This window comes from Rhodamnia argentea, chromosome 7 (assembly GCF_020921035.1).
Source record: "Rhodamnia argentea isolate NSW1041297 chromosome 7, ASM2092103v1, whole genome shotgun sequence".
Lineage (NCBI taxonomy): Eukaryota > Viridiplantae > Streptophyta > Magnoliopsida > Myrtales > Myrtaceae > Rhodamnia > Rhodamnia argentea.
In genome coordinates this window covers 28,857,835-28,872,258 of record NC_063156.1, presented here as the reverse complement: position 1 = coordinate 28,872,258, position 14,424 = coordinate 28,857,835, and the positions used below count along the sequence as shown (strand labels likewise).

Below are 14,424 nucleotides of genomic sequence, written 5' to 3'. Positions count from 1 at the left end.
AGTATCGCTAAAGTACACGCTCTTATTCTTGGTATGGCTCAAATTAGCTTCCAGCGGCAGCCGCCGTTGGCTACTGCTCCGCAGGTGTAGTTCACTGGTTGGTGTTCTTTGTTTTTGCTCTGCAGAGCTAATCACAATTCCACACATCAATCGGAAATGCTTTTTTATATTTTGTCTCTCTCTCCTCCTCTGTTTTTTCTTTACTCCGTCTCAGTTTCTTCATTGTTTTGGCCGCCCTGCAACAATCTGGTGTCTCCCTCCTCTGTTACAAGATCGAGTCCCCGTCATAGTCCGCTCGTCTTCGCACACTCTCGCAGCCACGTCGGCCCCCGCCGGCCACCAAGCACCACGATGGCCAAACATGTCGGGGAGAGAGAGAGAGTACGGCGATGGTTGTGGGAGGTCTCAAGTTGCAGATCAAGAACAGAGGTGGAAGACGGAAACGACCGAATGGAGAGAAGAAGAAAGAGAGAGAACAGGTTACGTAACGGCACCGTTATCTTTTGTTTTTCTCTAACCAGCAACGTTGTAAGCTTACTTAGTTCACTGATGGCATGACGTCTAATCTTTTACGTATTCTCTTGGCCTGTCATGGACGCATTGTACTTCTGTTCTCGAAAATAATTTGATAACATTAAAGGCTAATTTGATAATAATTCTGCTCTCGAAAATAATTTCTGAGCAGAAATTATTTTTTCTAATTCTGTTTTCGAGAATAAAGAAGTTGACTTTTTTTTTCTTCTTATTTTTATTTCCAAATATGTTCCCTAAGTACCGATCTGTTCTCCGAAACAGAAAAATTAACTGACTTTATCAAACAGATTTCTGTTCTTGTTTTGTTTTCGGAAACAAAAGAATATGAGTCAGAGAAATATGAGCGTTATTAAACAGGCCCTAACTTCTCAAGGCATATTATTATGCATATAATAGATTAACATAGTCTAAGAGAATGTCTTGTAGCATGCGTTTGCACAAATTCAAATTTCGAAAACTGAACTCGTGGTGTGAACTACTAGGAATTAGAAGATGAATGAAGCTTCCAATTTAGTGGTAAATAGAGGACAAGTCTGTGAACTTTTATTAATTATGGCACAACGAGACCTGCGTGCGCGCGGATGTATCAGAAGTAATTTTTATTTTTCCTGAAAAACAACAAATACCACTATTGTTTGACAATTTTATTTATTGTTTCTTAATTTACGAAGAGCCTTATGGGTTCATTTTACCGAGCCAAACAAGCTCCAACCTTCACAAATTAGTCAATGGGGAACAATATGGAGATGGAAGACATGAAAAACAATTGTCCCACGTTGCTTACGTAGAATTAGAAGTCTTTCAAAGCTTGAATCTTCTATAAAAAGCAAATTCCTCCCATCCTGGACCCGTCCCCATTAAAATCCTCAACCTTGTTTTCTAAAAGTATGTTTAGCCATATATGTCAAACCTCACCTAGAAGCAAGAAGCAGCAGACAGGTAATAAAACCTTCCTCGAGAAAACTAAGAAAAATTATTAAAAAAATCCTAAATTTATTACACTTATGTCAATTTAGTATAAACCTTTTAATTATCTCGATTGAATCCTAAATATTTTCACGTTTTATCAATTGAGTCCATCCGGTCAATTTAAGTTGGAAATCGCTAACGTAGATGTTGATTGTCTTACATGGCACAGCCTGTGTTGGCGTAAAGAATTTTTAATATTTTTTCATTAATTTTCTTTTTATTCTTTTTCTTCTTTACTCCTTTTTTTACTGTGGCTAGGGAGGGCTAGGCGAAGACGTTGTTGGATGAGGGCCCGACGACCCTCGCTGGCTACGATTAAAAAAAAAGAAAAAGAGAAGAAAAGGAAAATTAAGTAAAAAAATAAAAATATATAAAGAAATTCAAAAAAAATTTGTCCAGGTTAGTACGGTCTTGCCACGTAGGTTGGTTGGCGTCCACATCAACGATTTTCTGCCAAAATTGGCTCAATGGACTCAATTGGTAAAAAGCGAAAATGTTTAGGACTGCATTGGCAAAAGGGTAATGCGTTTAGGATTTTTTGGTAAATTTTTCGGCATTACTACAAATCTAAGCCAACTGTCATAACAGTTTGAGTTGTTTGCCAAATATCTGTAAAAGCTGCAATACCCATTTTTACAGCTGAAATTGCAGAGGAAAAACTGTACCAAATAATCACAGAGTTTTGTTTTAATTCATTGTGTGGGCTGAGGTGAGTCAATGAGTTGAGTTTATGTGGGTGTGGATTTTTTTTTTAATTTGAGTTTAAAGTAATTTTGTAAGATATCTATAGACCGGTTTAGAGCCTATTTTACCGGAGAGCCGATATGGTCAATTAGGTTTTTAAGTACAATATTGGGTTTGGGATCCAAACTTAGTCTATTCCCACATTTTGAACCCATGAATCTACTCGATCCCCTTAGGAATCGGGCTTTGATTGGACCGGATAGGCTGTTACCTGTCAATTCGCGAGTTGAACGTGGATCGTTGCCCAACCCTAGCTATGGATAATATCTCAATGAAATATTATGTTTAAAAATGAGTTGTTTATTGCACTGTTTATGTAGTTACTGTTAGTTTCCAAAAACTCACGAGAAAATCCTTTTCTTTTCAATGATTCAAGCACTTAATGGATAGCAACACCAAATACATTATAAACAAAAATACAGATAAAGTTACATGTATCCATACGTGCACTACTTATAAGTGTTGACTTACGAAGATATGTTACAGGCTTCTTGAAATACATAAAACTTCGTTCTCGTCAGGCCAGCCTTCTTTCTTATGTTGTCCCATAGAAGACTTAGGCAAGTAATTTTTCCATATCGAAACATACCACGCCTAGCTTAACTCGGGTATCCATTACATCGAGCAAGACGAGCAAACTCCTTTAGGCACCACAGCTGATTTCCGCTTGCCATGACCTTATCAGAAGAGCGGCATCAGCTACCGACTAGTTTATACACGAGAGGTGAACCCGCCTTCAGAAATAGTATAATCACATAAATGGACAAACTTAAGTACCACATTGAATGATGCAAGTTTCTATGCATACTAATGTGGATAAAAATTGATTGGGCCCCATATTTTATTTGAGGCCCGAAACTTCATGGATAAGCCCAACTCATGCATGATCATATTATGTTTTTCTCTCTCATCTCACGTATGTCTAACTTAATAATTGGATGGTCCTCCTAAGGAAAAACCCAGGAGGACATTCTCTCTTTGTGGTGCGTAGGTCTGACCACCAGAGTGTGAGTTGTATTGAAAAAGTCCCACATCGAAGAATTGATGTGGTGTTTAGTAGTTAATATATCATAGTTGGCTCATAACTCATTGGCTTAAACTTTTGAGTGAATGTGGATACAACTAGATATATTGACGGGCTCAAACTTGGGCTCTCTCTTGGTGATCTCCTCGAGTTAAGATATCGGTGTTTGGTGAATATCTCGAGGAAGGAATCTAATGACTCGATTTGTGACCCACTCCAAATATGTATCAATGTTTGTTGAATATCTCAAGGAAAGAATTTGGTGACCAGTGAGTTTTCCGAGCCGGTGGGAGTTGTGGTGTATCAACGCGGGCCCGATGGGCGTTGATGGAGATTCAAGTTGAGATATGCTGGTACAGAATGATACTTGAATTAAGGGGGAACAAACCTAACACCGAAACTCACTTGTGAGGGGGAGATTGTTGGGGGGAGCAAATCTAACACTGAAACTCACATGTGAGGGAGAGATTGTTGAGATGCAAAGGAAAAGTCCCGCATCGTAGAATTGATGTTGTATTGAGCAATTAATATATCCTAGTTGGCCCATAACTCATTGGCTTAAACTTTTAAGTGAAGGTGGGTCGAACTGGATATGTTGATGCGTTCGAACATGGGCTCTCTCTTGGTGATCTCTCCGAGTGAAGATATTGGACTTCTGCTGCACGTTCCCAACACAAAGGAGCTCATCATCGTCGAACACCGACCCATTAACAATTGGAGCCACCCATCGAAAGATGATGTGGCTAAACTCAACGGGGTTTGTTGAAGTATTGTTCCATGTTGCTTGATAACATATTATATATGTTTTTTATATTCGTGAGTTTTTGGGTTGGACCTTCAAGTACAGTATCTTCTCCCTCTACTCATTTCATGTCGTTAGTTCGTTCAAACTTCAAAGATTCATCATATATGGTCGTGGCACATCTTGAGCCGTCGATTCTCAATTGAGCCGTCGATTCTCAATTGAGCTTACAATTGACGAGATGAATGGATAGAAAATTGACATAACTGCCTTTGAGCTGTTCATCAATATGGTGGTCAAGTCAAAAATTGCATTTGACTATAATTCGTGTCCTGGGTTGTACTCTTTATTATGCACTTAAGCTAGGTTTGGTTTTCGAATTTTTAATTTAGATAGGATATGATAAAGCAACTCAGAGATTTTGTATATCTCATCGATTATTTATTGGTGTGTGAAGCCAAAATATTTCATTAAGGGTTTTTTTGTCTTTTCTCTATTTTTTGCTCCTAGGTTAAAAGCTATACATCTTATATTAGCGATGAAAAGGCAATAGCCGTCATAAGAGCAAAAAGAGAGAGAGAGAGAAGTGCAAAAGTAGCAAAGCGAAAAGTAGCAAATAGAGAAAAAAAGAAAAAGAGAGGCCGTGACGGCATTCTTGAGTGTTCTCGATTTCTTTTTGCTCCAATCTTGTGAGAAAATCATTAGTTGTATTCCTACTTTTCTCGAAAATTAGTAGATTCGCTAAATACCTCTACGCAGAGACGTAGCCCAAATTTGGGTGAACTTCGATAACAAATTATTTGGCGTATTCTTCTGATTCTATTCTTTTATTATTATATTCTGCTAGTGTGGATTGTTTGTTTGGGTTATTTTTATAGAATTGGGACGCAATTCCTAACATTATTTAGTGAATCACAATAACAAAGTCATATACTTTCATATCCTACCATGTCGAATGTTTATAAAGGACATATTACTATAAACAAACCTAAAAATGCATAAACAAATCTGAGAAGAATCTCTCATAATTCAATATTAACCACAAATGTACAAATGGAAATTCATAAATTAATCTAGGATTGTTATCTTGAATAGCAAATGAGCTCATTCAATATTCCAGAGTCATATGTTCGACTATAACAAGAAATGTAAATGAGCATCAGCAACATCGAGAGGTAGATCGGCCAACCAATGATAAATCTATCAAAAGGGAGAAAATATCATCATCTACTTTCGTAATTCCAAAACGTATAGTGCTTTTACTTTCTTGCCACTTTCATGAAGCTTCAACGTGAACCGCAGAGCTACGGAAGAGAAGGAGTTTCCACATTCTTGCTATTTTTGTGTACTTTTGACGTGAACCGGAGAGTTATTGAGGAGAAGGTGTTTCGACTTTCTCACTGTTTTTGTGAAACTTTGATGTGAACTAAAAAACTACGAATGAGTCGTGAAGTTTCAACATGATACAGTGATATGGAGGAAAACAAGAGGAAGAGTGTAGTTTTTTTTCTGAGAAATCTCATTATCCCCACTCTTCGAGAAATAGAAAGATCATTTTCAATTTGAATTTTTCATTTATAATCTGGTTTCTTTTATTTCATTTGTATTCATTGATTTTTTTTTTAATAGTTCTGCATTCTATTTTTTTAATTTGTTCTTTTTTTACTTATATCATTCTTCAATAAAAATTTTATTAAATAACAATTTATACTAATATACCTAAAATATGTAATAAATATCAGCACTAAATATATACATAATATATATTCTAGAATAGAAAGATATTCAAATATGTATGAATAAAAATGAAAATTTTTCTTTTGTTATATTGAAGCTTCTTGGTTTATATTAAAGTATGATTTATATTTAATTATTCTTTAACAAATAATTTTTTTATTTGAGAAAAATAGTTTTATATCATGAATGTAAGAAATTATATCCACATTTATCTCACGTCCCTAACAGGATACTTTTATCGAAGTTATATCCCTCCTCTATCCGATCTTATAGTGTCTTATGCAAATCTTTGACTTTTTTCCTAACTACCAAATGTAACCTTAAAATTTCTAAGGTTCCTTGTGATTTTGCTGGTCATTGATGTGTTTGGCATTGGAACCGTCAAAATGTCAATTGGTAAAGTTTAAAGCGTAAAAATAAAAAAAATAAAAAAAAAGAAAGGAAACTGTCAAAAATTCAAATTATGCTCATTATGACATATTTATCAAACTTATATTAATGCAACATGTACTTATCCTCCGTCACGGTTTCGCCCAAAACCGCCGTTAGAAATCTTACGTGGCAGCATACACGGGCAAAAGAAGGCAAAGAGAGTTGACAATCGCTTCAGAATGTATGTTTTTCTTTTCATTTTTTCAATTTTCTTTTTCTCCTGCCTTGGGCAAGTCACTGACGCATGAATTCAGGGGGTATTTGCGAGTTCAGAAAGTGTTCTGGAATGGCATTTCTTGACACACGATTTCTTGACTACCAACACGCCCGCATTGAGACAGTCGAAACCACATAAAATGCTAGAACAGTGTTTGTTATCCTATTCACTAATTTCAACACAACTCTTTCAGATCCCCGTCTACTTAATGCCTCGAAAATGCAGCTGCAAATTACTAGAGCACCTCAGACTCCGAGGTTTATTGTAGCAACACTCCACTCATAGATAGTGTACCAGTCCATAACCTTGCTTTGATGACAAAGCAAAACCAGTGGCGTGAAGGCTGACCTTGATCTCGAATGAAGAATGATTCATCAAATCTTAGGTCTTGACATCTTTGATGGATTGTGAGATCAATGGTGAGATCAATGGCTATAGCCGATGAAGCGGGAACAACAGTTTCACTAACGAACAAATATTTTCTGTACTGAAAAGTATTTTCTTTGATATCTCAATGAATTTCATCCATTAGTATATTGGATGATAATTTTCAAAATTAATAATTTTTACAGAAATCAATGGTTAAGATCATTGAGGCACCTAACGTGAGCGTAAATTGAATGGAGGATCTCTTTCCAATATGTAAATAGTTAGAGTCAACTTGAGATCTAATGAGAATGTTTGATACTAGCCTCCCGAAACTTGGGTTATATCTAGAAAACAATATGAAGATAATATCTTTGGCTTGCAAGATCTTACGGCAAGATAAAGGGTCAATGTGCTGTAATCACATAAAGCAAATGTCGAAGTCGCTGTTGTGTATGCATTAGATGGAAAGACACCAACTTCTATTTTCGTCAGGCCATTAACTTGTGCCTAAGGTAATAAGCCAATCAAGAATTCATGATTACTCAAGAAATCCAGGATCGATTTGCAAAGTCACCAAACTTTATTGGAAAGATTCACGAGGCGAAGTCATGTTCGCCAGAGACCAACATGATACTTAAACAACGCGTGAAAGCTCAGATAAGGTCAGCAATCAATACGACGGATGTCTCCGATTTAGACCTAAAAGAAAGTTGAACAATTTATTGACTGTAACCTTCAGGTTTTGTTCAACTGCATCTTGCCCAACCATAGTTTTCCGCTACAGAATAGAGTTTATTGAATTGAGAGGTAGTTGACTTAGGAACGGAGACGATTGTCTGACTTGGCTTAGGAGCCCGCTGTATAACCACCATCCACACTAATGACCTGCCCCGTGACATATGAAGCCGCAGAAAGGCAAAGAAACGCGACCATGGACGAGATCTCCTTAGGCTCTCCCAACCGACGGAGAGGCGTTTGCGCAATCAGCTTCATGAACTCCTCTCTGATTTCCGGATCCTGAATGGTAAATGTTCAATGACAGTAAAGTTGAAGCACTGCAAAAAGAGTTGTGTTGAAACTTTTAACATAATACCATCAGTCCATGATCCTATGATCCCTATTTTGGGTAATTGGATGTCGAAAAAGTCGTTATATCATATGTTATGCTTCTCATTTCAGTGCCTGCTTCAGTGTTAATCAGTTTCCTGTGTTTTGTCTCACTAGGCCAATGTGTCGGGAGGATGAGTTCTATCTCAGCAGCTTAAGATGAACAGAAATATTGGCAGGGTCGTCATTATAAAGCACACATGCAATCCAGAAGGAGAGAACAGGAAGACTTTTACAGGTTTCGCAATGGTTGTTTTCACGCCCCACGGAGCGACGGTGTTGATCCGGATATTGTCTTTGGCCCATTCACATGCCAAGTTCTTTGTTAGCTGATTGATAGCACCTGGAATACCGACGTGATTTCATGAGCTTTGTGCAGAGTAAGGTAGAGCCTGGACGAAAGCATCATCGTACCTTTGGAAGCAGAGTACATTGAGAGTGCAGGCAGAGCTCGTAGACCGGCAACTGAGGAGATAAACACAATGTTGCCGTCTCCTGAAGCTTTCAGGAGCGGATGTGCGAGTTGGCACAGATGGTAAGGGGACTCAAGGTTGGTTTTCAACACGTAAGAGCAGTCCTCCGGTGTGTGATCCAGTGCTCTCTTAAGAACAAGTGTCGCCGCATTGTTCACCTGCATTAGCCGGACTAGCATCACAACAGAGCTCGGTAACAAGACAACGAGTAAATTGAATGAGGGCAGTAGTAGCAGAATATCGAATTAAAGGTTAAACATCCATTGTCTAATGATTCAGCACAGCTAAAACAATGTCAATCTGGAGATTGGATTTGCGTCAGCTACAGGACCTTTCGCTGATTAATCCAATATATCTAGTTTATATCTTAAACCGAATCAGAACAATCACAATATAAAATAGAAAAAGATGACACACGAGTTTACCCAGATTCACCTCAGAAATAGGGTTACGTCCTTCAAAGAGATTCCACTATGATATTTAGGTTTACAATCACAACCACACCTAACAATGATCTCTCGTACAAGTACAATATATAAGACTTAAAATGGGCACAAAGCCCAAGCCTATCCGAATCTCTTTGATCCCACAACAAATGGGCCAACTTAAAACACAAGCCTAAAAACCCGATATTATTTCTGGGGGCGCTGCCCCTGAGCCTCTGCCCGCTCACCGGGGAGCGGAACCCCTGCCTGTCCGAGCAACGGGACTCCCAACATTCCATGCACAGAGATCACATGTCGTCGGTTCATACTTCGATTTCCCTAAGCTCACATGGACGTGGCTTGTATGAGAAATAAGGGTCCCGAAGTATTCACCAACTCTAACATCCAGAACCCATTGCAATAGTACAAATGAGACTGACCTTTCAAACTGAGACCGGATTCTTAAATCAAATGTAAACTTAATTACATTTGATTTGTTATTTAATAAGTAGCGCCTGACTAGTTATGGAATTTCCTATGTTTATGGATGCATTTCATGGGATCACTGACGTTACTTGAACAGGAAACCAGAGCATCAGAAAGAGAAGTTGCCCAGTACACGACACTATCAAAGCAGTAGATATTAAACGAGAATTGGCATAATTGTCCTTCATTGTATAGCCAAAACCACAAACCAATTGAACTAAAGACTTCTAGTACTTGCTAGACTTAAACAAGAGATGGACCGAGACAAAAGTTGCTTCCATAGCAACTCCTAGACGAAGGGTTACCAACCAGAATGTTCAGTTTGCCATCAAAAACAGAGGAGACAGTCTTAATCAGATCTTCCTTTTGGGCACTGCAAGTGAGGTCGCAAACCGAACTGCTCACTAGAAACCCTTTACCCTGCCACTCTTCCACTCGCTCATTGAGCTCTTTCTCGCTGCGAGAGCACGTGTGAACCCTCGCGCCGAGCCCTGCCAGCTCTTCTACGATCGCGTACCTGATCGACAGACAGAGTGATCAACACTTGAAATGAAAACATGCTGGAGTTATACGTAAATGGTGACACAGATTGAAAATAAAAACTGAGATTGACCCAATCCCTCTGGTTCCCCCGGTGACCAAAGCGGTCTTGCCTTTCAGCGACCACCTTCTGTCGTTGAAGCTCGCATCAGCACTTCCCATGATTTCTTCCTCCGTGTTTTCGTCTCCCTTACTAGTGAACTTTATCTAGAGGGCCAAATGATTCTCGGGTCAAGAAATGGGGAAGAGAAAGCAATTCAATGCCCATTGGCAAAGCTAGGCAAAAACCACCTGATGAGTCCAGACATGAAATGACAAAGTCGAGGGTCGAGGCATCAATTTGGGTAAGTGTAAAATAACAATATCGTGAACAGCAGTTTTGTAAATGCTGCTGACAAGGCATCAATTTGGGTAAGTGTAAAATAATATTTCGTGGACAGCTCTGGAGTTTCGTAAATGCTGGAGGACAATCGGCTTCCAAAGGCAAAGATGCAAATGCTAGGAACGAAGGGAGCAACTTCAAGCGGCTAAGAGGTGACTGATGACAGATTCCAAAGAACAGTAACCATAGGCGATGTTTCCTTCCCCTGTTTTTTTGGCGAGAATACCCAAGTCTGATTTGGGATTTGGGTATCTCCATGATTTGTCCATCCGGATTCATATGCGTCTCCATGGATTGGAGCCGGATGGGCTATATCTATCATTGTTCTTCTACTTGTATGCAGAAAATTGACATATGAAAAAAGGGAACAAAACATCGTAAACGTGATGAAGTTTTGACAGTAAAGTGAGTAATCATGTTTGTAGGGAACGGATCCCAATACATATACGTACATATACACAGCAAATTACACTAAATTGCATATCCTAGAATCATCTTGAATCACTGATCGGAGAAGTATATCGCGTAGAATAAACATACCTCGATAGCCACAAATTAAGAGCCCCAATTGTCGGTGAGAAAACGACCCGGATCCACCAATCAATCGTTTTTCAAGAGAGTTTTTCACCGAGAGAGTTTTTGAGAGCGTTTTGTCTGATAATTCGTAGGTTTTGAAGATATTGAGAAGATGCATTGTCTCTCTCAAGGCATTGGATAGGAAATTAAATCTGCCCTTAATTATTGCAATCAATATCACAATAAATGCAGTAATTAATCTTGCCCTTAATGGGCATAATTTCCCAACAATGTCTTCATAGAAGTGGCACTCGAGCGAAATGTTTTGACATTAAAATAAGCGTCGCACGAAATTATGGCATTTCTAATGTCGTTTTCCCTTTGACAATTTACAAAAAAAAAATCATCTAATTGCGTGTAGCCTATATACCAACGTATGTGTAGCGCAATAACTCCTTCGCACTGTCTATCGCCATGTCAACAAGCAAGCATTTCACTGTTTTTTAGCTTTTGATCGCAAGGGGAAAACTATTGATAACTGGCTTGAATGTTAAAGTGTTATTTTGAAAAATGAAAATGAAAATGAAAATGTGAAAGGAAAGAAAAGGGAAACGAGCTAACCAATCCACTATTGGATACAATTCATTTATTCTCACATGGATACTCTCCCCAAAATGAGGTCAACCCCAAGTCAACCCACCGGGTTTTATGTATTTTTTTTTTTTCAAAAGATGCCATTCATATATCAGAATATTTGAAAGGTACATAGAAGCCTTCCAACTCTCAAATAGCTGCGAAACAAAGCAAAAACTTAAAAGCACATAACAAAACATAGTCTACAGCTAACATCATACTCTCATTTTTAAGAACAAAGCTATTATAGCAATCGTTCGACGGTGGGATCATCGATTCGAGTGATAAGCACACCCCAAGCTATTCTGCTCCATTTGCAACGACTTATGTTGTGCATTTAGGATCGAAGTCCTCATCACTGTCACCTTGCAAAGACACTAATATCAATATGTTAAAAAAACATAGATCAAATACATGTAAGGAACTTTGAATTTATATGTGAGTCTAGTTTGAGAGAGTAAAACCCCAAAACTTGACCCAAATCTAAATCAGAAGAGGAGAGCAGCTTAATCTTGAAGACGTTGTGGAACGTGGAGCGACATCGCGAACATCCTCCTCACTGGTTGTTGATCAAACGAATGGCCGAATCAGTCTTCATGTAATACTTGTTTATTTTACTAGGTCAAAAAGGTGGTGGAACCCACCTTTAAAGTAATAATAATAAATAATAAAAAAAAAGGGGCTTCTTGAGTCTTCTGTTCCACGGCTCACGTACATAAAGGAGAAGAAGAAGAAAAAGAAGAAAGAAAGAAGGAGAAGGGGGAGAGGGAAAAAAAATAGGAGAAAGGATCGCGCGTGTGCGCCACTCGCCACGGACACCACGTCGAGCTTGTTCCACTACGTGCCGCCACATTAGGTAAGTGCTCGCACTCCTCGTTTACCTAATCGGAACGGTTTTCGTAGTTATGGCTCAAATTTGGATTTATAGAAAAATTGAACCACGAAGTCAGATTTTGGAGTCGTTAAGTCGAGATTCTTTGGGGGAATGATAGTTTAGGGTGTTGTGAAACTGTGGGACTTTACAGAACTCGATTTGGACTTACGATTTGCCCGAAACAAGTTTTTCAAATCTGGTGTGGTACAGTACACTGCGAACAGCAGACTTTGAAGGCTGATTTCTTTAGTTTCTGATCATCGGTGGGGTTGGCCATGTTAGGGATCTTGTAGTACATCGAATAAGCTTCGTGTGGACTATAAGATCACTTAAATCGGAGCTCGGTGGAGGAAGATATGACTCGAGAGATTTCGACGCGTGCAGTGAACAGTACGCGACCAGAACTGTTGTGGCCATTTTTGCTAATTTTCGAATAGATTCTAGCCAAGCCATGTTGGGGCTTTTGTAGTACATTAAAAGATTTTTCTTTAGACTACAAGTTTGTCTAAATCGGAGCTTGGGTGAGGGAGTTACGGTCCGTTTAAGTTAGTTGCGCAAGCTGCGCATAACGGACAACATGCGTGTCTGCTATAGGAGATCGTTTTGTTGATGCGTGGGTGTCGCTTTAGCGACAAATAGGCCTCTTTCATTCGAGTTATGCTTTTGGGTAGCATATTACTTAGTTTTTAATACCATTTTTCATATATTTGATAGGATTTCGAACGTGTTGATCCAAGTAAGCTTTATATTTTGCTCCTTGCATTGTCGGGTGAGTGATATCATTTCTTCTTTGTATTTGTAAACTCATATTTCAAAAATAATAATACTAAGTATGTTATGATTGGAGAAAATAGCATTATTCGTTGCATAAAACAGAATCGAACATTTACTGTTGTTTTGTTCTAATTGATACGGTTTGCAAACGATTTGTGCTACTGGTTTTGAGTTGATTCTGCTATATTCTGGTGATGAGGAGGATGTTGTTGTTTGATCTTGTGTTGCTCAAGATAGCCGTGAACCCGGTTGAAGGGTTTGTGGGTACGCACATACTAGTTAGGATATCCTTGTGGGCCGAGCCACCGGCATTGTAGGTGGAGACCTTGCCGAGGGGGGAATCTTGGTCGTCTTTTGTCACGGGCGTTATACGTGACCATGGTTAGAATCTTGAGCATGAGATTGGCCAATGGATAGACCATTGGCATATGATTTGATGATATTAGTCAATGGAAAGACCATTGATATGTGTTTTGACGAGATTGATCAGTGGAATTAGACCATTGATATATGCTTCGATGTTATTATCTGATACGACTACTTTTGCTATAAATATATTATGTTAAAATAATATATAACTTGTTTTCATCATAAATGTTTGATATATTTCGAGCTTGATGTAAATACCTTACATTTTGAACATTAAGTGTACATAGTGATTGTTCGATCCGCTTCAAAGAAATGTATTACTTATCGAGCCGTGTTAGCTCACTCCTCCCATTTCATTTTGTTTTCGGGTTCAGCGAGTCGCCGGTAGGACATGAGAATAACGTTAGCCGAAGGATTTTTGGGGTAGGGGAATTTTTGCTACGAAGTGTACGTAGGTGTGTTGAGCTTTGGAGATAGCTCTTTTGATGAATATATGTATAAGTCTGTTTGAAGATTATAGGAAGCTCATATCATGTAACCGCATGACCTTTTTATCGTATATATGTGAATATATATATTAATATCAGGTTGAGCAGTTTTACATTTTGAGGCTGCATCCTTTGAGAGAAAGGATGGCCGTGTCATTGCCCTATTCTTATAAGAACTGGGGTGTGACACTTTACGTTCACTCAAGATCAGCCACAGGAGTTTATTCACAAATGCAAACTCCCAGTACATATCGGGAGACAAAAGAGAGACAAACAAAAGAAAATCAAACACAAAATATGCTACAAAAAAGGAAGGAAGAAAGGCGAGAGAAGAGAAGGAGGCAGGGATGGAGAGAGCTCTCACTCCCTCCCTCCCTCATGGGTAGCTCAAAAAGCTAAGTGGTGGTGGCTAGAAAGAGAGAAAACCCTAGCAGAAAGAGAGAGAAAGAGAGGACAGGAGAGGTTTTGGAAAATGCTTATGATCGGATCAATCCAATCTCAAACTAACACGAAATCCTCTAAAGAAGTGAGAGCAGTGGATCATAGCGATTTAATATTTCCTTCTTCAAAGAAGGAAATCAGATAATCA

General features: G+C 38.7%; 1 protein-coding gene across 3 annotated transcripts in view; it reads right to left on the bottom strand.

Moving 5' to 3' along the window:
- The window catches only part of LOC115728424 (tropinone reductase 1-like), a 32,192-nt gene extending 22,080 nt beyond the window's left edge, over nucleotides 1-10,112 (bottom strand). Inside the window, exons 1-5 of one of the 3 annotated variants that reach the window (XM_030658755.2) lie at nucleotides 9,873-10,112; nucleotides 9,569-9,776; nucleotides 8,290-8,506; nucleotides 8,112-8,218; nucleotides 7,432-7,785 (exon numbers count right to left, since the gene is read on the bottom strand). In XM_030658755.2, coding sequence (XP_030514615.1) covers nucleotides 7,615-7,785; nucleotides 8,112-8,218; nucleotides 8,290-8,506; nucleotides 9,569-9,776; nucleotides 9,873-9,961 — 792 coding nt within the window. In that variant the 5' untranslated portion in view covers nucleotides 9,962-10,112 and the 3' untranslated portion in view covers nucleotides 7,432-7,614. Of the gene's footprint in view, nucleotides 1-7,431; nucleotides 7,786-8,111; nucleotides 8,219-8,289; nucleotides 8,507-9,568; nucleotides 9,777-9,872 lie in introns of those variants that run through there. The other 2 variants (XM_030658757.2, XM_030658756.2) reach the window with 2 other exon arrangements.
- Nucleotides 10,113-14,424: the final 4,312 nt, after the last annotated feature.